Source organism: Tigriopus californicus, chromosome 2 (genome assembly GCF_007210705.1).
Source record: "Tigriopus californicus strain San Diego chromosome 2, Tcal_SD_v2.1, whole genome shotgun sequence".
Lineage (NCBI taxonomy): Eukaryota > Metazoa > Arthropoda > Copepoda > Harpacticoida > Harpacticidae > Tigriopus > Tigriopus californicus.
In genome coordinates, this window is record NC_081441.1 from 14,540,352 (window position 1) to 14,563,740 (window position 23,389).

The 23,389-nt window shown below is 40.7% G+C and overlaps 1 protein-coding gene across 1 annotated transcript; it reads right to left on the minus strand.

The window, feature by feature from the left end:
- Positions 1–1,097: 1,097 nt before the first annotated feature.
- On the minus strand, positions 1,098–22,504 carry LOC131893360 (uncharacterized). The gene is made up of 15 exons (XM_059243357.1): positions 22,304–22,504; positions 21,214–21,245; positions 21,083–21,131; positions 17,016–17,036; positions 16,876–16,926; positions 16,656–16,798; positions 15,692–15,758; positions 15,525–15,623; positions 15,181–15,264; positions 15,073–15,105; positions 14,883–14,934; positions 14,684–14,724; positions 5,426–5,619; positions 1,148–1,291; positions 1,098–1,106 (listed from the first exon to the last, which is right to left on the minus strand). The coding sequence occupies exons 1-15, from the start codon at positions 22,398–22,400 to the stop codon at positions 1,098–1,100; spliced, it is 1,116 nt and encodes a 371-aa protein (XP_059099340.1). The 5' UTR covers positions 22,401–22,504.
- Positions 22,505–23,389: the final 885 nt, after the last annotated feature.

Consider the following 23,389-nt stretch of genomic DNA (forward strand, 5'->3'; position numbering starts at 1 on the left):
CCTCCACTCCAATAGTTCAGCAGGTTTGCAAAAGCTCGAGCAAGTCCAAAGATATTTTACTTAGGAACATGAGATTAGAAGAGAGCTCTCGTACTGGGAGAGGTTAGAAAGGTTGGGATTGTACAGTACGCAGAGAAGGTACGAAAGGTATCTGATATTGTACGTTTTCCAAAAGCATTTATGAGCTTTGTCCCAACCCAGGATTTAGGGTCAATTCTAGTGACCGTAGAGGCTTAATGTCCGTTTTGAGAGCACCTTCAAGCCCTCGAGAATCCAGGCTAGTTAAACAATGAAGTCCAATCTCTTCTTTCTCGGGCTCCTTCATTGTCAATTTGCTGCCTTTGAATATTCGTAGGGTTTTGTAGGCGTTGATCCAGTAGAAGATATAAGTCAGACTTGGCAAGTTTTTGACTAAAATTCCGGATCAACCTTATATTCAAAGATTAGCCAGATCAGCCAACTCGAATAATCTTTTCGTCTGAACTGCTGGGATTCCAATCCCGGTAGCGGTAAGGAATCCGCACAAAAAAAATCATGGACAAACAGTTCTTTAGTTCTTATCGTATTTTGCTAAACACATGGTCCACATTTTTTGATAAAAAAATGAATGTAATGTATAATAATATAAATATCATAATGAAAAATATTCTTACCAAGGTAGAATTGCTTGTCTTCACATTCCCGAAATTAATCAGCAATCTTTGCAAAGCGTAGTTGAGGTGAAATCCAATAATCCCTCCAGGGAATTTAGCTAGTTCGTTCGTGTCGACCAAGTCCTCCATATCTCCAATTGTTGACTCATCCGCATCCGTTTTAAATATCATTCTGAATGGTCGCTGTTGAGCTATAAAAAAGGAATAAGCCAATTATTTGCCTTATCAAAGTGATGCAACCTACATTTTATTTGAAAGGCTTTTAACCATTCGCACTCCATCATTGTTTGCAAGCTAATAATTCCTGAAAACCATCTCTACTTACAAGACATGTTTCTTGACATGCATTGAAGTGTTCCAAAAAAATATGGAGCCCCTTTAGCAGAGATACACCTCTTTGTGATGGCAATAAAATGAGTACAGATTGATCGGCATTCCATAGTCTTAATCTATCTGAAATCATCCAAATTCACTTACTGCAGATATAGACTAACGATTGTCAGAACAGCTCCAACTCCAACTAAGTCAGTATCAGAGTATCCAAAAAATCGTCCACACACACGATCATGACCATGAGATCCAGTGGTTCCCACGGTGAAGTCATCTGGAGCAGCAGCATCTCTTTCACTGCCCGGGATCTGAAAGTCAAGCCAAAACCGTACTTGATTGCCTTTGAATGATGAATGATGTCAAGGCGAAAGTTCAAAAGCATCCACAGAATTGCAGAATTCGGAAAGAAGTGGGAACAAGAAATAGGGGAGACGTTTCCAATTTGCAAGAAAGAACATAAGGGAGCTTTATTGGTCAGTTGAAAGGCATGGAAAGTGAGAGAATGAAATGGATGGTGGATATAATACCCACACATGAGCTCGAACAATGACATCGACCGTTATTATTCCGATTGATGGAAAATCTTACAAGAATGTGCGGTATGAAATTGATTGAAATTAGAGGAAGACGGGGTGTAGTGGCTAACGTTGTTTCCCAACCTGAAGCGGGTGATTAGAACCATGGTTTAACAACATAAGGCTTCATTCGGAGAAGTATAAAAAATGAACTCCATGTTAGGTAGATATAACTCATGATAGAGCATTCGACTTGGACATAAGGTATGATAAAGATGGGCTTATTTTTTTTGGTATTCGTCTCCGGACAACATAATCAATTTGTTTTTCAATTCCGTCCACCTTCGCGATGCTCATCAGAGTATTACGAGAGCCCAAGTGTCTGTCCCAATTATAAATACATTTGCCAAACCTTTATTCTGACATCAATTCAAAGATCAATTGCCTTAACATCAATCAGAACCATATGTCAGAAAAGAGGAACCTTCTCGTCCTTTTGAAAAACTAACAGTCGATCTAGTTACAGTTTATGCCCGATGCCCGACCGAAATTTTATTCTCGTTACCCAACAGCCCCACACGAAGTGTTTTCTGTCACATTGCAGCACCATTAATGAGATGATCGGACCATGGTCCACAACTTAAGTCGGTGTTGTTTTAGGATTTTTTTCACGATTAAGGATTATGTTGAATCACAATCATCAAAACGAAAATCTTTGTTCTGTTTCCCAAGTGGTAGAGCATGTAAAGCTGGTCATTGAGGGACTAGAGTATACAACCACACGTTTTAAAACTTTATCTCTTTTCAACTGGTTACGCTCATCAAACATTTCATTGTTTTGGAGGAGTGCTAAATAGCAACTTGTAATGACTTTGTCCGTAAAATTTGAATTGAACTTCAAGTTCAAGGCACTAGTTTTATGAAGTATTAGTGGAGCAGATCGTTACTGATAATTCAACTTTAAATTGGGCAATGTTGATGAAATCGGTATTCAATTAGAATTTTTTTTACAAATATTTGAAGACACTGACCGTTAGAGACAGCCCAATTCATCAGTGTGATCAAGGAAGTGCAGAGTCACCCTAAAATCGACAGCTACGAGACATTGAAAGCGCTAAATTTGAAGAGACCGTGCCCCGACCTTAGGAAATCTGAAGCGAAATCATCTTTTAATTCATGTGTGTGACTGATATTGAATTGTCCGCCCTTGGGTTGACCTCACTACCATCTTGTCGATCCATATCAAGAACTTGGCCACTTGACCCGCGCCCACGCTGGATTACAGCCATTGAAAATATCAGATCTAATATCGTCTACTCGTGTGTTCCCCATTGGAAAACTTTGTATTACAAACTCCAGATGAGACTCAAGACGGAAGAGAACGGCATGAAAGATCCTTCATAGGTGAGCTAGTATGGACAAAGCGTCTATACTGTTTCAACACCTTATCCTTGTTTCCCAAAACTTGGCCATCCGATTTTGAAGTCATATCATTAGGAATTGCGAGTGCAAGCACCTGATACAGATTCAATTAAAATTAGGAAAAATTGGACCAGCATGAAGAAGATGTGATGTTATTGACATGTGGTTTTGGACACAAGATTTGTAAGTGAGTCTCTATTTGCCTATCTGTGAAAAGAATGTCAATCTTTGATTTCCCTTGAAAATTTCCTTCCCCTCCTTCCCTTGAAAGCTCAGGTCATGACAAACCAAGTGGATTCACTCTCAGATCACGTACCAAGATAAATCATTTCAATGACCGTTACTCTACAAATTGCAAATCACATTACTGAGCCCGGGAAGGGGGATTAAAGGTTTAAAGATATGATGTAAGAAGCCACCTGTAATTTCAATTCTTACCCCGTCAGTTAATAACAACCACCAGTGTCTAGCTCTGAGGCTCCAACTTGTAAACCCATAAGACATTGAGTGAGGGAGTTTCGCAGTGTAGTGAAGTGTGCCTGTTGCAATTTGGCCTGGGGCCCCCCTTTCCATATATTAAGCTTGGAATGCAAAGTTGTTGGCTTGTGCCCTGGCCTATAAACACACCAAAATACTCTTCAAAACTGGAGGGAATGAAGAAAACCAACGTTGAATTCTAATGAAAGATTGGTATGAATTATGTGTTGGTTGGTCTTCTGACTTTAAAGTGTATTTGGAAAAACCCATTGAGTTGCATCTTTTGATCTTCGTTCAATGTACTACGTCAATTCTGGTTAAGAATAATCAGAGATTCTGACAGAAGTTTGTTATAATTCTTTAATTTTGCCATCCTTCAGCAATAATAAGGCGTAAGAGCTATTCAATAAAACCTTCACACCTGGCATTTTTATCTCTTGGGTTAAAAAGACTAGATCTCTATTTTATTGAACCTATGTAAATACACTTACTAGAGATGTTCATCACCACTTTCATGTGGCTTTAGTTTTTAATGGCTTAAAGCTGAATTTATTGCCCATAGCGTTTAAATCCGGGTTTAAATTATCGCCATTAAAAATGTTAAATCTTTCAGCAGGTCTCATCCATAAAGGATTTAGGTGCAGTCCTCCAAGATAATGGAAAGTTCGATGAGCATATCCAGTTGAAAGTTGGTAAAGCTTTGCAAACATGTGGTTAGATATATCGCACGTTTAAGTCCAGAGATAGTATCACGATGCTAACTCTGTACATATATGCCTCGCCCATTAAGGCTCCAATTAGTTCAGCAGGTTTAAAGAAATTCAAACAGGTCCAAAGATGTTTTACCACAAACATAAAGGATATGAGAGAGCTCTCGTAATAGGAGAGATTAGAAAGGTTGGGATTGTACAGCATTCAGAGAAGGTACGAAAGATATCTGATATTGTACTTTTTCAAAAGCATTTATGAGCTTTGTCCCAACCCAGGGTTTAGGGTCAATTCTAGTGACCGTAGAGGCATAATGTCCGTTTTGAGAGCACCTTCAAGTCCTCGAGAATCCAGGCTAGTTTAAACAATGAAGTCCAATTTCCTTCTTTCACGGGCTCCTTCATTGTCCAATTTGCTGCCTTTGAATATTCGTAGGGTGTATGTAGGCGTTGATCCAGTAGCAGGATATAAGTCAGACTTGGACAAGCTTTTAACAAAAATTCCCGATCAACCTTAACCCTTCAACTCCTGTGTACTGAATCGGAAAGGCAGCTGTTTAGCCTAAAGGACCTTAGCTAGGGCTCCCATCTTTAGCAAAAGAGGGAACAGAAGTAAAAATCAAAAATGCTTAACCGAGTGTCAAAACGTGACCCTGCCTTGCTAAGACTCGAACAAAGGGTTGCTTCAAGACTCGTTCTTGATGTTTAATTGCTCGGCAGTACCTGTTTTTGCTCGAGTTGAGAACCCAAACTGAGGTCCTTCAAGCTAAATAGCTGATTCGCATGAGAAGCATAGTGACGAAAATGTCGACCTAGGAGCTCCCGGGTTATATTCAAGGGCTAGCCAGATCAGCCAACTCTAATTCGTTGGTCGATCAAATAACATATAAAAAATAAAAGTTAAGTAAATTGAATAAATTTCTCGTCTTGAACTGCTGGGATTCCAATCCCAGCAGCGGTAAGGAAGTCCGCAAAAAAGACGGGAAAATGAAACATTGGAGGAGATGGTAATTTGTACATTGGCCATTTTACAACATTTCTAGATGTTTTTTACACTATATATACCTTTTTAGACAACAAGGCTCAAAAGCGTGATGAATGAAGCATTAGTGGAGATTAGATGAAAGGAGCATATGTTCCAACCTGATTACCAAATTGAAACAGTGCTTGCGCTTTTTGACCTACTGTTGTGAACAAGACTATTGCCTTTTCCTTGTCCGTCCAATACGCACTGTCCATCGCTAGTTCTGGAGAACTCCATGTTGTGATTCAAGCAAAAATACCGTCATATGTGAGATAATGTATAGGACAAGTACTGTACCTCCAGGTAGTCCGATGTACATCCTGAATCTTGAACCCCAGTCACTGCTGCTGCTGTAGTACTTGAGACGGACAGACCAAAAGATCCTTGGTCAATGATGGCTGATCCCATTTTCACGGCGGTAAAGCAAATGGCACATTTGCCTACTTCTTGTCGAAAACACATGGTGTAACACTGACTTGACAAGTGTGTCACTGAAAGTGGCAAAAAGCTACATAAATATTATGCGTAACGTAGTGCACGACTAGTTTTTATTTTTTTGCTATTGTATTATGGGAGGAGACGTGGTGTAGTGGTTAGCTAGCACAGTTTCCTATCAAGTGAGAGGTCACCGGTTCGATTCTCCTCCCCGACCTCTCTCAAGGAAACAGTTAGACGCTTTCCACACCCACAGACGGAGAACCAATCTGATACCGATTATGGCACTGCCAATCGGAACTAAATACGGACGATGTGCTGGCTAGCTTCGCTGGCCGAGCGAGGCTCGCCCCTCCGACCCTAGCACCCCAAATACAAACAAAAATATTAATTGCCATAGGTAAACGTAGGCCTCCCAAAAGGGAGCTTGCCAATAAAAACCTTCGCTAGACACCAAAACATTGTTACGTAAATACTGCAGAAATAAAAAGAGAAGGAAAAAGGACGGTTTAGTTCCAGTCAAAGACTCTCAGCACCTCTCCCATCGCTATACATCGTTGTACACATGTGCTCTAAAATCTCCTTATGCTTTCTCTATGAAATAAACGCTCTTCTGTGTTCAAACTCTCTCGTCGTATAAGGTACCCTATTTGCAACGTCATACGGCCCAGAGAAAACGGGAAAAGATTGCTAAATAAACTGCTGTTGCCTTGCCTTGAAAGCAATTTCTTTTCCGGACATTATGTGACCCGGGTCATTAATCATAAATAAATTTTTGACAGAATTAGCCAAAAACAACACAAACGCATTAAAATTCAAGAAAGAGGAATCGGCGCAATCAGCCCTTTATTTGGTAAAGGCTGCCTGAACAAAGCGCCGTCTGAAGTGCAAAACGTAAACCATATTTCGTGTAGCATAAGTAGGCTAAACGTGACTCCGGATGGCGAAGTCTGCAGGCATAAACCAAGCCGTTTAACCAATGTACCAACCCTAGAGGAAGCAACTCTTACAGAGTGCGATGCGAGCTAGCCAGGCGGACTCGTTTTCAGAGTTAAAGGGTTACAGCCGACCGACTGATAGGGTATAGTTTCTGATTATAGAGGCGCTACAATCTATCGGCTGGAGTTGCACTGCCCACGGGTAACCCATTCAGGTGCAGTAAAAACACAAAATTGATTTTCACTCTTGCTGCCGTTACTCAGGTTTCAACTCAAATTGAACCCAGGAGGGTGCCTGAAGGATATCACTAAAAGTTATATTTATTCAAGCATCAAATATGATTTTTAGAACTTGAACAAGGTATGTTACTCACAATTAAACACTATTCACTCTCCAGTTTTGGCCTTCCAGCCTGCGTTTTTTGAAAAAATGCTCATCTTGATCAAGATTAGATGATCGTTGTTGCTGCAGAAATCGGATTCCTCAATTCGCGGAACAAGCGCGAGTCCTAATTGGTACCGATATCAAATGCTAACAACGCTGCCAAAAAATGCACAATCTTTATTAACGATGTTAGGACAGTTTTCAAAAAGGTACGTGACAAGGGTCTGTCATTTCACAAATTGCTCTCGCTTTTTTTTCACGAATCATACGGCTTTGGGGCTTGGCGGGAAATTCAAACTTGGATATTGTTGTAATATCTGGCTCAATCCAAAGCCGGATTGGTTTGGACCCTACACGTTTTCTTCTTTTTCCATTACTTTCTTTTGACCCTGTCTTCTGGCTCCCTCGTTGGGGTTCTTGGACCCATCACCCCTCTCTAACAAGACCAGCTTGTTCGCAGGGCGGTGATACTTGGGGCAAGTAAAGGTACTTAGATCGTTTGGGACCCACAGGGTCGTATACACTCGACATTGTTGACAACATCGATCTTTGAGTAAGCATAGTTTGGTCAATCTTGACTCGAAATCCAATTGTATCGTCCTCGACGTTCCAAACGACTCCCAAAGCTCTCTTGGCTGGAAGCTCCGAAGTTTCAAGGGCAAGAGTTCCCAGTGGGGTGACTCTCCAATCTTCAGTGAAATGATGTCATCAACTCCAGTAAATTGCATGGCACTGGGAATGCGGGGATTGACGAAATCTGAATCCGACAAATTGGCTAACATTTCGGCCACGCCCAGGTCTTTGATGAGTTCTCTTCCAAAAATTCGTCCAGGTACAACTTTAGTTAAATTACAGAGGATTTCTCTACAATCTCCACCAGTATCTAACGGCCGCATTACGGACCATCCCAATTTGGTCTGAATGGCATACGGAGCAAGTTGATAGGAATCATCTGCCACGATCACCTTAAGAGGTCGCAAGGCAGCAGGAATGTCCACGCTGATAAGCAGGAGTACCGGCGGGCGATTTCATTCCAAATGGGTTCAAAGTCTGGCCACTTCTTTATTAACTTGAGGCTGGCCAACTCGTTAACTTGCATGGTTCTGACAAATCAAGACCGAGTTCAAATGGATGAGTTCTCTTTCGTTGCCATTCTGCACACGATGTCCCGTCAAAATAGTTGTCTCCTCAGTTGGGCAGCCGTGTATGGTCTGAATTGATAACCTTGTTTGTGGTCCGGCCAGCCTGAGAGCCTCCTGCAAAAACTTAGAAGCAAACGTCCCTGAACTCATTGGGTCTAAAAGAGCCAAACCCTCAATAAAGTTTGATTCGTCATTCGCATGGAAAACCCGAACTTTGACAACGCTCATCCCAATGGTGGTGCCCGTTACAGCAACGACCCTTGTAGTTACCAGTTTCTCCTCTGATCCATCTTTGTGTTGGATTTGCTCAACACTCTTTTGATCCACGTGGAGTGATGTAAGGTGGGTTTTCTCACAAATCTCGCGCACACGTCACGAATTACACTTTCTGGAGATGTGGCCGCCCCTTAAACATCCGAAACAAGCACCTTTTTTCGGATCAGGTCTTGCCTTTCCTTTAGATTCTTGGTCTTGTATGTTGCACAAGACTCGGTATCGTAGGCAAAGCCGCAATCTAAACAGCCACTTTCTTTGGGTTTTGTGGATGTCACGTATGTAGTCGTTTTCTTTACGGGACTTGATCTTCTCAGATCAGTCTCAATATCGCCTCGGGACCTTGCAATAGTAAGAGTTCCCTTGATAGCCTCTTCGCCGTAAATTTGATCGCTAGCCTTCTCCAGCATGTCTTTCACGAACATGATAAACAACTGGAAGCCTCCTCTACTCGATGGATCTCTTTGGCTGCGAAGGACAATTGATCTCCAGGCGTTCCTCATGTGATACGATATTTTCTTTGCAAGATCTTCAATGAAACGAGGGGAATCTAACTCGGCTTTACTCACAACAGAAGAACATTTCAATCGAGCACAATGGAAATCTTGTAGGCTCCTGACGTAATTATCTTTGACTGGTTGCCAACTTCTCAGTTCTTCCATATAAACATTGGCTAAAAACGACTCATTACCGTAACGTCTACTCAAACGATACTTGGCCTCAAAGTAACAATGCCCGTTTTCAAGGATGTGCAACTTTCCACAAGTTTCCTCGGATCTCCATATACTACTTCGAGCAATTGATTGAATCAAGATCAAGGATTGGATAAATTTCGCTTGATGACATCCTCAATTTGACAAATGAATTGTTTATAACTCAATGGATTGCCCGAGAATGGCCGTTTTGCTCTGGACAAGAAGTTGATCTCCTTGAGGTGCAGTCGACGAAGCGGGAAGAGCCTGTGCTGGCAAATGAGCCAAACCCAGAGCTGACGGTGCCATCTTATTGACTGTGGGTGCTGGATTGACCCTCAAAACTTCTTCTCTAATCCTTGGGTCAGGGCCATCTATTTCTTCCCTAGCTCGAATTTCCGCGGTCAGGACGTCAATGCTCATCTTCCGGAGAAGCTTTTTCTTGCGGGCCTCCAGCTCGGCTAACTCTTTGTCCACTGAGTCGAGCTCCAAAACGCACACGGCTTCAGCCTGTTTCTTGGCCAATTCAACGTGGGCTTCCACTCACTTGACATACGATGATTCACTGGACTGATTGAACCGCCCACTGACCTGGCTCATGACTTCGTCCACCTCATTGTTCGGACCGTATAGAATCTCGGCCGCAGCGCGGGCGTGGCTCCCGTGGAAGGAATCACCCTCCATGTTCGCATCGGCTGACTTCGATTTGTTCACTATCGTGTTTTCTTTCAAGGAAACGCTTATCCTTGTCACTGATGTTGCTGCAGAAATCGGATTCCTCAACCCGCGGAACAAGCGCGAGTCCTAATTGGTACCAATATCAAATTCCCGCAACGCTGCCATAAAATGCACAATCTTTATTAACGAAGTTAGGACAGTCTTCAAAAAGGTACGTGACAAGGGTCTGTCATTTCGCAATTGCTCTCGCTTTTTTTCACGAATCCTCCGGTTTTGGGACTTGGCGGGAAAACAAAAACGATAGATAATAGTGGGAAATTCAAACTTGGATATCGTTGTAATAATCGAAATTAAATAGTTTTCTTTTTATAACTTGCATTCTACCACAGAAATCCTGCACTAAATATGTGTATGTATAAACCACACGGGTTACAGTGATTTCTGTTTTGAATATTTCCGACCTCACGATCTGATTTTCTTATAACGCGTGAGGGGAGATACCATTAAATCATTCTATATTCACGTTTATTTAAAGATTGCAACTTGGTACTATATGCACCGACAAATATTATATCATGTTAGCCAACCCACAACGAAAAACAATTGTGGGTGCCAAAAGATGGTGTGCCTTCATAATCTTAGCAAAATCTCCTTTCAGATTAATAAGCAACTAGAATGACTTATTTTGTGTTCCGTCCACCAGCCAGGGGTGAAAGGTCCTGACTTAATATATTCCCGTGGTGAACGGAAACATGGAACACCTGACCCAAGCACTAGGTAAAAATACCTTGATATCTCTCAAAGATGGAGAGCACCTAGTACAAGGGCTTAAATTTCTTAGACCTGTCTTAAGGCCTTCGGTTATAACCCTAATCAGGGTACAAGCAATAGTTTGAGCTTCCTTTATCAGGGCTTCAAACAATCATCAAATGACTAAGCATACAAATCGCTAGCTACCTCTACTCCCTACGATGCCAGCACGATCTCGGTCGTCTGGGAAATCTAAGCTACTCTTCAAGGCAGACTGTACAGTTCAATCTACTTTATTAAATCTAGGCTACTCTTCAAGGCAGACTGTACAGTTCAATCTACTTTATTCATCACAAACACACCGCCTATCAGCTGTCTTGCTCCGGTAAGAAAAGTGGGGGAATTGTAGGGGCCTATGGAAAAGGGGACATGCGCATTTGAAATCGATGAATTAATAATTACTGCTAGATGTCTGGCAAGATGGTCCAACGGAGATGCTTGGATGACGTCCACTCGACGGGATTGAAGGTCCACTAACAGAGTGACGAAGTGCTTTACTCAGACTCGGCACTTCCCCAGGTCCTCTTGCTCTTCTGCACAGCTTCCTGGGTTTCCTACTCCCATATGATGACGATCTCTGTCCTTCAAAACAGTTCCAACTTATTGGAACCACAACAATGGCGAAGTCCCAGCACTTAACAATGGCAGGTGGTTCTTCCTCGGAGAGGTTCAAAAACTGACTTCTCTCCTCGAGCTCCAAATCGAGGCTTCTGTCCTCCATGAAAGGTGATGCGTGACTGCGCTCTCCTCGAGCGCGAAAATGTGACTGTGGTTTTGGTTAAATTTCCCGTACCACGTCGGTTTCCGCCTCTTCTTTATGGAGGCTAAAATGGGTTGTCCCAGGGCCCTTGGTGGACGGCGACGGTTTCTTCTGTAAAACTGTTGCACACAAAACATTGGGCCAGAACTGCGTCCCAACGGGGCATTCAGGAAGAACAGTCATTTGCCGTCAGGGGGCCGGCATTTTGGTAACATTGATCCTTGAGGATGAGCTTGCTTATTCAGATCCTCTTCCCTCTTCTCAAAATGATCACGAGAATATCGTTTTTGATGACCGAGGATTTCCTGTTTCTCCTCCCTTCCAACATGTAGCCGACATTCCTCACCCATGGATGTAGCTGGGCTGACCAGCCCCTCGCGTACTGGGGCTTTTCCTTGGTGATAGGAACGATGTAGAGATTGATTCACCCTGAATCACAAAGCTCTTTGATACAACCGGTTCCAGCGACATTGTACATCTATGATCAAGGGCTGGAGGAGCTGGTTATGATGGATCACGACGTCGCTACGAGCATTAGGCTGGCATTTGGTTGACATCTGACCGACAAACGGACTACACGATGGGCAATCCAACAACTTTGTGGTTTTCCCAAGATCATAATATACATTTTCTTAACATTTTGATAAAACCCGTTCCGGGAGCAATCATTCATCCTGTACATCACTTATCCATATCATATTAAGATGATGTACGCGATTGTGGACGGAACATTTTGTTGGCTTAATGTAGTCTAAGCATTCCAACAGAAATCATATTGTAGATACAGTGTAAAAGTTCCATGGAATGACCAATAGATCCAACTGTTCAGGAGAGCCTTGAACCCGAGACGCCATCGATGGGTTTGAGGAAGACAGCTGAGGAGGAGCACTGTGGGCTTGCTCAAGTCCTCAGAAAGATAAACGTTATTATCCACTGTAGTTGTTAAAAAGGGTTGTGATACTCGCTGGTTATTGAAGTAGAGTGTATTTCCCAATCAAACACAAAGCAATATATAGTCAAACGCCAACGCATTCTTGTAATTAGCATATTCGCTACACCTCCCATCCAGTTCGACTCCATCTCATCAACCGACAAAGAATGCCATTCATCACGAATCTTGCCTCGCTTCCGTCTTCATAGGACAAGCCCAAGCAAAATGGCCCTTTCTTCGACAGTTGTAACACGTTCGTTGTAAGTCGTTATAATTCGGATTCCCCAAGGTTGACCCATCGCGGACCAATATTCCTTCGCCCAGAGTATCTCTCACACCCTGTGCCATCAAGCCCGTCTAGATAGCCTCATCAAGTTTCCCATTTCATCCGTTAAAGACAACAGCTTTCAGCTCGGGGCCCAAACCATGAATGAAACGATTTCTAACCAAAAGATCTCGATTTCCCTTGGCGAACTTTGGGTAACATTCCATCACCACGTCTCGACATCTTCTTACGAATTCCATCACGGATTTCGTCGTTTTCCATGACCAGGGACCAAAAGAATTTCTGAACCTCAGCCTCCCGGTACGTTTCTCCCAAAGGTGCGACAGTAGATTTGATTAGCTCAAAGCTCTTCAGGACTCGCTCCTCCAAATCTTCCATTACCGTCGACCCCACCTCTAGAAGTCCCGGAAATATTCTCGCTGCTTCCTGATCCGTCCACCCATTGGCCTTTGCCACGCGATCAAAGTACTTCACGTAATCCACCAACTTGTCCTCGGACCTCTTCGGGACAGGCGATATCCACACACCGTTGCTTGAACTGCCCATTGCCATCTCGGCTTTGCGTTCCCCCGAATCCATCATTATTGAACTATGGACACGACTTTGATCGGACACTATTCAACCAGGCACCACCGCTGCCACCATGTAGTTGTTAAGAAGGGTTGTGATACTCGCTGGTTATTGAAGTAGAGTGTATTTCCCAATCAAACACAAAGCAATACATAGTCAAACGCCAACACATTCTTGTAATTAGCATATTCGCTACACCACCAATTACTTGTCGGTGCTCATTTTTAAATGTGTGGCAAAATGTTATAAAATTTACATAGAGGTTTTAAGGGTTATTAATATCGTGTTAGGTTAAATGGGGTCAGGTTAGGTTAGGTTTGATTAGGTTAGGTTAAGCCTAAAAAAGTAGATCCGCCAACTAATCGGTGGAGAATAACGTTTACCCTCAGAAACTGTCTAGATCAAATCCAGGGTGGCTGCAAGGGATGAGCTAGACTGCTTAGAGCATTTTTAAGTTAGATCAAGGACGACTTTACCTCCGGACAGCGACGGTGGTGGCGGAAAACAAGTAATTCCAATGGGGCACCCCCACGTGGTTTCGTAAACGCAAATTTTGAAATGCGAGAGTACTAAATTTTACCCAGTCGCATTTCAAGATGTGCGTTCACGAAACTATGTGATAGTCGGAGTAGGTGCAACTGGGTGCAAATCGCATCTCAAAATATGCACTCACGAAACCATGCGGGGGTGCCCCATTCCAATCAATCAAATTCATTTCTCGTCACACGAATTGACTCAATTATAGCCCGAGAAAGCATTCGTCAATTTTGACCTCAATTGAAGGTCTGTGTCAAAAATTATAAGCATTTCAAACTCAGATCACTGAGGGCAAAAAATTGAATGAGCTAGCACCACTTTGGTAAGATCTTACCAAGGTGGTGCTAAGCAAGTCATTTTGTGCCCACGTTGTACTGAATTTCAAGAGCTCATTGCTTTTGACGCAGACGTTTGATGGAGATTGACGAACGCTCTCTGAGTCAACTAAAGTCCTGCTTGTGTGAAGAAAAATGCATCCGGTTGAATTGGATAAAAGTTACACTTCCCCCACACTACCGTCTCTGTCCAGTGATAACGTCGTCCTTGGTTAGACTAAGGCTCCAGCATTATTCTGCAATGATAAAGTTACCGAAACTAAATTGCGGTCCTTTGTTGAGGTTATTTACTTAAATGGAAAGGAAACTATATTAAAGATGCATTGCATCTTCATCGCCAGTATCAATACTAATACGGCAAATAAAGAAACAAAACAATTGAAAAGTACTTGTAATTCAATGCTCGAAAGAAGCATGAAATTGGCCAGCCTGGGCTTGAACCAGGCTTCGCATATTGGAAAGGAGTTACTCTACAAGACGGGGCTGCAACTATCCTGATACCGGAAAATACAGACAATGAATTTGGGCTTATACTAAAATAATAATACAAAGAACCATATAATCGCCGGTCATTATCTTTTTCACAAGATTCGCCAATTTTGAATGTTATTTTAGGCTAAACATTCCAACTTAACAACGTATCAATTGACAAGAGACAGTTACATTAGTGTTCCAAATCAGAGTGTTGCGTCTAATTAAGACCAATTTTACAACGAGAAACGAAATTAAGCAATGAAAGCAAATTGGGGTATTCATCAGTTTGAATAAAGGAAGTCTTGTTACCTGTTGAAGATATCGTTGCAGATGTTGTTGGAAAGTTATAACTAGAAATTCAAAAAGAAAAACATCAAGTTAAGCACAACTGAAGCATTCTACAATTGAGAAAGACACGATTTAATTTCACGGTTTTCAGCTGGTTCATCCAAGCATGGCCCATTAAGGTACACAATTGAAACCGTTAATGTCAAAAAATGTGTTTTACCTGGCAACCTTTCCTGAAACTCCCGTGAAGTATTGGAGACAGCCTTTTGGACCTTGAAGCAAATTAGAATGCCATTAGTACTGGGGATTATATTCCCTGCATGGTTAAAAAGCCCGTGCAAGCCTTAACCACAAACAAATGAAAAATAAATTGGGTTTGCTCTTGTCGACAAAACCAAGAATGGTGTTACCTCCTCTTTCATCTCCACAAGTGTATTGAGTGACTAAAATGGCATACCAAAAAAATTCAAAAATAGTTCAAAACTTTTAGTTATAGTGGAAATATGTTTGAAACGTACCTTTGATATCAAATTGACGAGTTGATCCAGTTCCAGTAAAATCAAAAGTTGCCTTATGGCATATACCGGAAGCATCCAGAATCACTGAAAGAAATAGTTCATATTTGCTTTTACGAAATTCATAACAAGACTGATGAGCGGATTGAAGATGTGACTAGGGAATGAAATATGGCAACAACTATTACCCACTTGATACATGTGTAAAGTGCATAATAATTTTTTCCAACGCTCATATCAGATTTAGAGGACCAAAAAAGGATCATTCATACCCTATTTACGTATATATAGTGGCTCTTAATAAAACATAAAAACAATAGAACGATACTAAAAGGACGGACACTTACTGTGCTGACCCGAATTGAACCCACAAACTACAGGAGATGACTTATACCCTGGAGCGGTGACGCTAAATGAATCCACATTGCAATCTCCAACTGAACCACCTAGAGATTGAGCAGATGGTTATCATGGCGAATCAATATCCAACCAGGGGTCTCACAAAGAACTCTACCTTTATCCTCTGGTATTGAGGTACCAGTTGATGTCGTACCTATGGCTGGTCCAGCAATTGAGAAGGTCTAAAAAGCATGAGGGATTACATTTATTTACATCCATTAAATGCGATAGACATTTTGGTCGTCCTCGACATGTTTGATTTCCCCCAGTTCGAGATAAAAACACTTTGTGCGTTACATAAATCTCTATTGCCACTGCAATTGACCCTAAAACGTGGGTTGCGATAAAGCTCATGAATGCTTTTGAAAACGTACAAATACGAGCGGCCGTTTTGATGAACTTAAAAAATGGTTACTAAATACCGAATCCAAAACTGGCTTAATTGACCAAAATTCTCAGGACACCTCAGTTCTTGTTTATTTAACAAAACCATGCATTTGCTTCATTGCTTTAATTTTTCTTAACAAGTGAGACAATATGATATCAGCCTTTTAGAACGTTTTTCATAACTTTTACATTTTTCTACCTCTAGAGGAACATTTTGGAGATACAGCAGAAAATGCAAACTCCTCCGACTTCTCGAACAACTGATACGTCGATTTCGAAATGTAAACATTTCAATCCGGATTCATGTCTAGCCAGAAAATGAAATACAAAATAATGTTTTCTTCTTTTTTACCCAACCTTAAAAACGCATGAAACATGCTTCAGAGTGTGGCAAAAATTACCGTTTTTTCAATTGATACATTCATTGGCGGCTTTGGATGCTCCCTTCAATTTTTCCTTCTCAATATTCAAAACTCATCGGTGAGTTGTCCAGCTACATCATATGAAATATTTCAGGCGACGGACTGTTAAGGGATTCCAAAATGGTATTACGTAACGGCTAATGAATCGACAGCTTTCAAATTCAAATCACAAAACTGAAGCAAGTTATTGTGGGATCATTGCTATATCGGTGGAATTACTCAGGTCTTTAACGGTATTACGATCAACTATACAAATAGAAAATATCGTACCGTGAAATCGAGGCGAATCCTGCAGATGTCAGAGGATTGCTTGCAAATAGTAAACGTACATGGATTGGCGGGGGGGTTGGTGGTGGCTTCTTGAACAAGATAAGTGCAGTTTTGCGATGTTGTGGCCCCACAGGCCACAGTAACTGGAAGACAAACAGCGTTAATGACACTTTCATTCATTGGATGTAAAAGAAACACAGGGATGGTCAGATAATCTTACAGGTACAGCAAACTCCAAATCCTTGGGCGCAGGTTCCAGCCGAGGTTCCACCTAAACAGAGGATTATTCCAAGGGATTCAGACAACGTACACGCGTGCTTAATTTCAGTGCCTCGTCTAGCCTGACAGGATAACACTTACCTCGCGATGAGCATTCGTCGGCTTTGATTTGTAAGATAATTGGATGCAATGAGAGCTAACACCTTCAGCGATATATCTGAATAAATTTTGACTCAAATCAAATCATTCTCACGGGGTTTACTAGCTGCGGCAAGGAATGGTCAATTTTGAAATAATGAAGATTTCAGTTTCTGCCATTTTCTGCCAATTGGTAGTAAATGCTTATTGATAATTTCTCACAGTAGCTTACAATAGAAAGAATACGGCCATGAGCACGGCTGTCTAATACATTCGATTGCTTTTTTGAAAAAAAAAAAACTTTATCCCATCTCTTTGCATCATTTGGACTATATTGTAAGTTTTGCAAGTCCTGGCATATTTAACCTTCGCAAGAGTAAAATTTTGTAACATTTCCTTGCAAATATTTTGATTTGCTCATATTGCAACTCATGGTCATGCCACTTTGCATCATGCTACTAAAGTTTTTGCATATTCGCAATATTAGGCCCATGTATATGTTGTATCTATATCTTTTCTTCTTATCGTTGATAGACCGACAGCAATAAAACCAGTTATTAATCGAACGTAAGGCAGTCGGCAGAATAAAAAAATGCTTGTCGCCTTTCTTCTTTTTCTATTTCTAATTCGGCAATAGTTCATAATAACGATTCACGATGCCTAAAAAACATGTCGCCAATGTGGAAAACATGCCTGAGCAACCATTAAGTGCAAGCATCAAACCGAGCATTTCGAGGTCACTTCACAAGATGCACGAACACGATCAAAGATTTCATTTCCGACTGTCCCCAGATTTTTTTCCGAATTCGACCGACTGGAGGCAAAAGCTCTTGTTTGTGAGCCCCAATAATGTCGGGAAAAAGCGGAGGATAGTTTTCTGGCCATGGCGTCGTACATTACCCCAGAAGAGCTGGATGACGCAGAAATTCTTTAAAGCACATCATCAACTGAAGTCGATTCTTTCCACCGTGCCCATACTTTACTAAGAAGTTTTTTCCTGACATCTTTTTGTTAAAGGTCGAGAAGGTCCCAAGCTGTTTCACATCAAAGGCATGATACTGCTCTCGTATTCGGAGAAGCTTAAAAGGTTGGGATTGTACAGCATTCAGAGAAGGTACGAAAGGTATCTGATATTGTACGTTTTCAAAAGCATTCATGAGCTTTGTCCCAACCCAGGATTTAGGGTCAATTGTAGTGACCGTAGAGGCTTAATGTGCATTTTAAGAGCACCTTCAACGCTTCGAGCATCCAGGCTAGTTCGAACAATGAAGTCCAACTTTCTTCTTTCTCGGGCTCCTTCATTATTTAATTTGCTGCCTTCAAATATTCGTAGGTCGTATGTAGGCGTTGATCCAGTAGCAGGATTTAAGTCAGACTTGGACAAATTTTTGACTAAAATTCCGGATCAACCTTATATTCAAGGGTTAGCCAGATCAGCTAACTCTAAATTGTTGGTCGATCAAATAATATATGTAAATAAAAGTTAAGTAAATTGAATAAATTTCTCTTCTTGAACTGCTGGGATTCCAATCCCAGTAACGGAAAGGAAGTTCAAAAATAAGGAAAAAATATGGAATCCAAAGCAATTGGCGGGCGACCCTCAGGATTGCGTTTCTCGGGAATTATATACCGTAGTTTTGAGGCGCGCAAAATTCCTCAAGCAGTAGCCTGAAATAAGACATTTGCAAGGAAAGGCCTATAAAACCGAACACCGAGATATAACAGGAATGAAGATTTTCCTTCCTTTTTTTCCTTTTTTCTAAAGACAGATCTGTTTTTCCGAGGCCACACAGTAAAGAGAGGTCTAAATCTTTGCAGTGGTCCCATTGAACACCAATCATATACCTAGACCCAAAATGGACAAGAAGACAATATTGTAATGTCACATTGTATTAAACACTGATGTAATGAGAGACAACCTCGCAATAAAAAACTTATACATTTATTTTTTAGATTCAAGTAAGCCGATCATCTAAGCTTGTTTTGTAGATCAAATTTCATAGCAACAATTTGGCCTGGTGCTATGCTAAACTTTATCTAATTTTTAATTTCTGTCATAAATGAAAATCTCATGACATTTCAAATCCAAGTGGTTGATAAAAATATATATATTTTTTGGTGCTTTCGAAAGCATTAACATAACAATTTGGATAGTGAGCTTTTCATGTATTGCTAAAACAAGATATGTTAGCCCAGAAACATTCAAAAAGCCTTTCCTAAACAACAAGCCTATCCGGTGCGTCGTAAAGAACAACACTGGCAACTCTTTTTGTTGTACGGTACATACGGAAATAAATGAGTTTGGGAGACAAATAAAAAGCAAATGGGCAGATGTGAGTTAGACAGAAAGTAAATGATAAGAAATAAAACTTTCAAAGGTTATTAAAGATGATTGTTGATTCAAAGAATGGGTTGTTATAGACTTTTTGATACTCAAGAGGAATGAAAAACGTCTGAAAGCAAATCCAGAATGAAATTTAATGGTGGTGGCGGGCCAGATCAAAATACTGAAGGTTCCCATTGGACAAATCATCAAATCCGTCAGCTGGTCTCGTTCTAGGAAGAGGGAAAGCCTCTAACTGATGAATATATGTGAAACATCCATTTTGTCTGCTCTAAGGTCATCTTATTCACAATTAAAGGCTTGGGTGTTGGTATAATCATTCTCCAATCAGCCCAAAAGGCATTTGCCTTTGACTGAGCTTGCAACCAGTTTACAACTCTCAGAGTTCCAAGAAAATCCGTTTTCAGGCCCAAGAAAAGTGCGGGAATAAAACTTGGTCAACAATATGCCTCCTTTGTGACCGCATCTAAATATCCAATCTCAATGACTTTATTTAGGACCCTACAACCAGCAAAGTAGTCGTCCGACCCTGTCTGGGTTGAGAAAGAATTCCGTCTCTCTGCGACCAATTACGTAAAAATGATGACAATTAAAATTATTGTTTGGAAGCTAGAAACGTCAGAGGACCAAGTTCAAGTTTTTCTATTCAAATAACGCGCGGCTCTGGTCCTCACAACTAACAAGACAAAGGCCTATCTAACGCCGTACATAGCTCATTTTTATCAAGGATCAAAAGTCAAACATTGCACTTTATCTGGCAGTGTTATATTACTCAATTTGGCGGCGAATTACAGCCAAAAACAAAATCCTGCTTCGAAAAAGCTTGATTGTCTCACTCACCCACACCTATAGGGGCTTCAACTCCATATTCAGCCTCAACAATTTCTATCATCTGGAGGCATATATGAACGCCAAGAGCAGGGCTGAATAATAGTTTAAGTTGACTAATATCACAAGAGCTCACAAATGAAATATAGACTAAATGGGTTCATTATTGACAAAGATGTGACCATTTCAAACTCTTGGGTCCTAGTGTCCAGTTCTTTATGACGCACCCGGTATTTAATTCAATGCCTTCTTTGAAACATCATTTGCTAACCTATGTTAATGTTCTTCCTAATCAACTTTCAACTTGTTCAATTTTCTCACCTCCTCAATTGTTCACTTACAAAATTTGAATGTTTTCACCTAATCAATTTCACATACTCTAATGTTCTCTTACCGACGTAATCTTGACATGACAAGTTGAACTCACATTTGGCTGTATTGACTTAAAGGTTTTCAATTTTGTCGCTCATAAAGCAGGATTCCACCTTCCATGAACTACCTCAACGTAATAAGAAAATGGTAGGCCTAACATCTTCAAAAATCGTGACGGCGTCCGTGTGTGTACATGCTTTGTGGTTGATACCAACTAACTCAGTACAAATAGTTTTCCCAATTCCTCTTTCACAGAACGGCGGAATACCGTCAAAAATGTACTAAAAAGGGTTAGCTTACCGCTTTGTCAGTGCCCAACCTGACAGTTCCCAATTTATCGTCGGACTGAATAGTGCCTTTTGAGATTTGTTGTCTTTGAAGTCATCTCTTTGCTGGGTTTCAGTCAAGGTATCTTGCCTCCATTCAAGTATCAATATCAATAATATATCCATTTCCATATATCCAGAATAAACTTCCATATAATCGCTTCAAAGTGATAGCTCTAATGCATATGCGTTAAGCTGACATGTAAAACATGTTCCGTTTCTGGTTGAGGATCCCACACAAGGAGCATTCTGGAAATAATTGTATCTACATTAGATGAGAAACCATATGTTTGACACTTTCATTCACAACAAAACCGGAAATATGTCTTACAGGAAAGTTGACGATCTGAAATATGGAAAACACTGAAACGGAAGGGATGGAAAGTCGTTAACAGAGTTTTAACTAATTGCAGGGACAAACACAGCCTAATTAGCTGAATATCTTACATCAAGAATGACGGAATGCATAGACTTCGAGGCTGTGGGCAAATGTATTGATTTCCGGCTATAAGTAACCAAATAGGCTTATTCTGTAACCATTTTTGTGAATAGGAATCTGAAGTCTAGCAAAGAAATTTCAAAATGATGAAATGATTTTTGTAGAATTGAGGGCATTTTGAGCCTCACTACAGCCATTGTTACGAGACACGAACTCGATGCCAATTTTCCTTGGAATGGTTCTTGATGGTACAAAAGCAATGGCACATTTCAATTGTCTGTTATTCGTTAATCAAAGCCCTAATCTTGCTGAGATCAATTCATACCAAATTTATCTGATCAAGAAAAAAATAGCGGCTCAAATATATGTACTCGTACGTATGTTTGTACTGAATGTATTTCAGGGTTTAAATGACTGTTGTTTATGATGATAAAAAAAACAGTAGCTCCCCAAGACTTCTACAAGCCACATGGTTTGTTTTTATGGAAGTCCACTTCACAAAAGGTACGAGAAGGTACCTAATTGCAGGACGCCTTCAAAGTCATAACGCAAAATGTGGCTAAATCGTTAAAGTATCAATAGATAGTATGCCCCATTGTAGCATGCCACTTATTGCACCATTCACCTGAGCGTCTTTTTACCGGATCACAAAGTCGTCAGATAAAGTTGAAAATATAAAAAAGGACAAAAACGAAAATTTGAGTTGCATGAAAAACAATTCTTTAAGTCCCAGTCTGATGAATATGAGTATATAAATGCGATCCGATGTCACAAACTGCACAACTGAACGAACGTCCGAGCTCAGAGCCAAGTTTTTTGAAGCCACGGAGTGAGTCTTATATCGAGAAAAGACCCAACTTATGTAGTATAGTTCGGCATTTTTTCGGTGTAAGATTAACTCCATCGCTTTAAAAAAATGGCCTCATGTCTACATGTATTTCGTCCTTCTTGCCTACCTATGAAGATCAGATTTTAAACTTACGTTTCCCTGCTCGCGTGTTATTTCGAGACGTGACCGAGGAGACTTCAACTCCCAAACCAATGATGATTACCACAACCAATGTGAGGAAATGCTTCATTTTGCGGAACTCTGATCACACTGACAAACTTAGGGTAATTGATAACATCCAAGATCCGATATTCCGAAGATTCGAACGTAGCCAATACAATTTGTCGTGAACGGAGCCGGCCCGTGGCATTCAATTCTTACTTGGACGATGGGATGTCTTTGAACAATAGACCAATTGGAGCGCTCTTTGAAACCATATTTTCGAGGATTGGCTTTTATTGGTGTTGAGTCCGTTGACGATCGCATTACTTGTCCGCATGTTTGGGCCAGCGTGGATCTCACAAACGCACTGTGTATTGTATTAAAACAAAATGAGAGAACAAAAAAGTAGGGAAATTCAGTGGCGAAAACAGTCAATGCAATCGGTTTTTTTTCACAGGCTTTTCTAACCGCTACAGGGAATGTAATCCCCAATACTACTAAAATGAAAAATTATAATTCGTTTATTTATTACCTTTCAATCTTTATATGATGTTTGGTCTACCAATGAATTTGAGTTGGCAGACCGAGCTAGTCTTTGAATGTAGGGTCGATCTGGAATGCTATCTAAAAATTTGTCCAACATTAATTTTTTAAGTTACAGAGACAATACCGTATGATGTAGGTACATGCGTTTCTAGCTCAATCAAATGTGAATAAGCGTGATCTTCGATTTTTTTGGATATCCATTATCATTTGCAAACTTTTGAGTAACCTTAAGCAAACCTTTCAAGTCATTTAACGATTGTTTTTGATGTCAACAAATCAAGAGAAACATTTTTTTATTTCAAAGTCTATAGCAAAAGTAAAAATAGTAAAATGTCTAACTTCTTCCTTAAAGCACATTTATCGTACGTATCTCTTCTCGTGACTACACTTTCACTTCAACTGGGATTTCTTGAGCACATTTAAAAGGCTATTTAGCAACAAGTTGAATGGATCAGTTTTAATAAAAGCTGGCCATCAAAAGGCGAACTGAAGTCTTTTGACTAAAATCCCTGGGCCACTACATATTCAAGG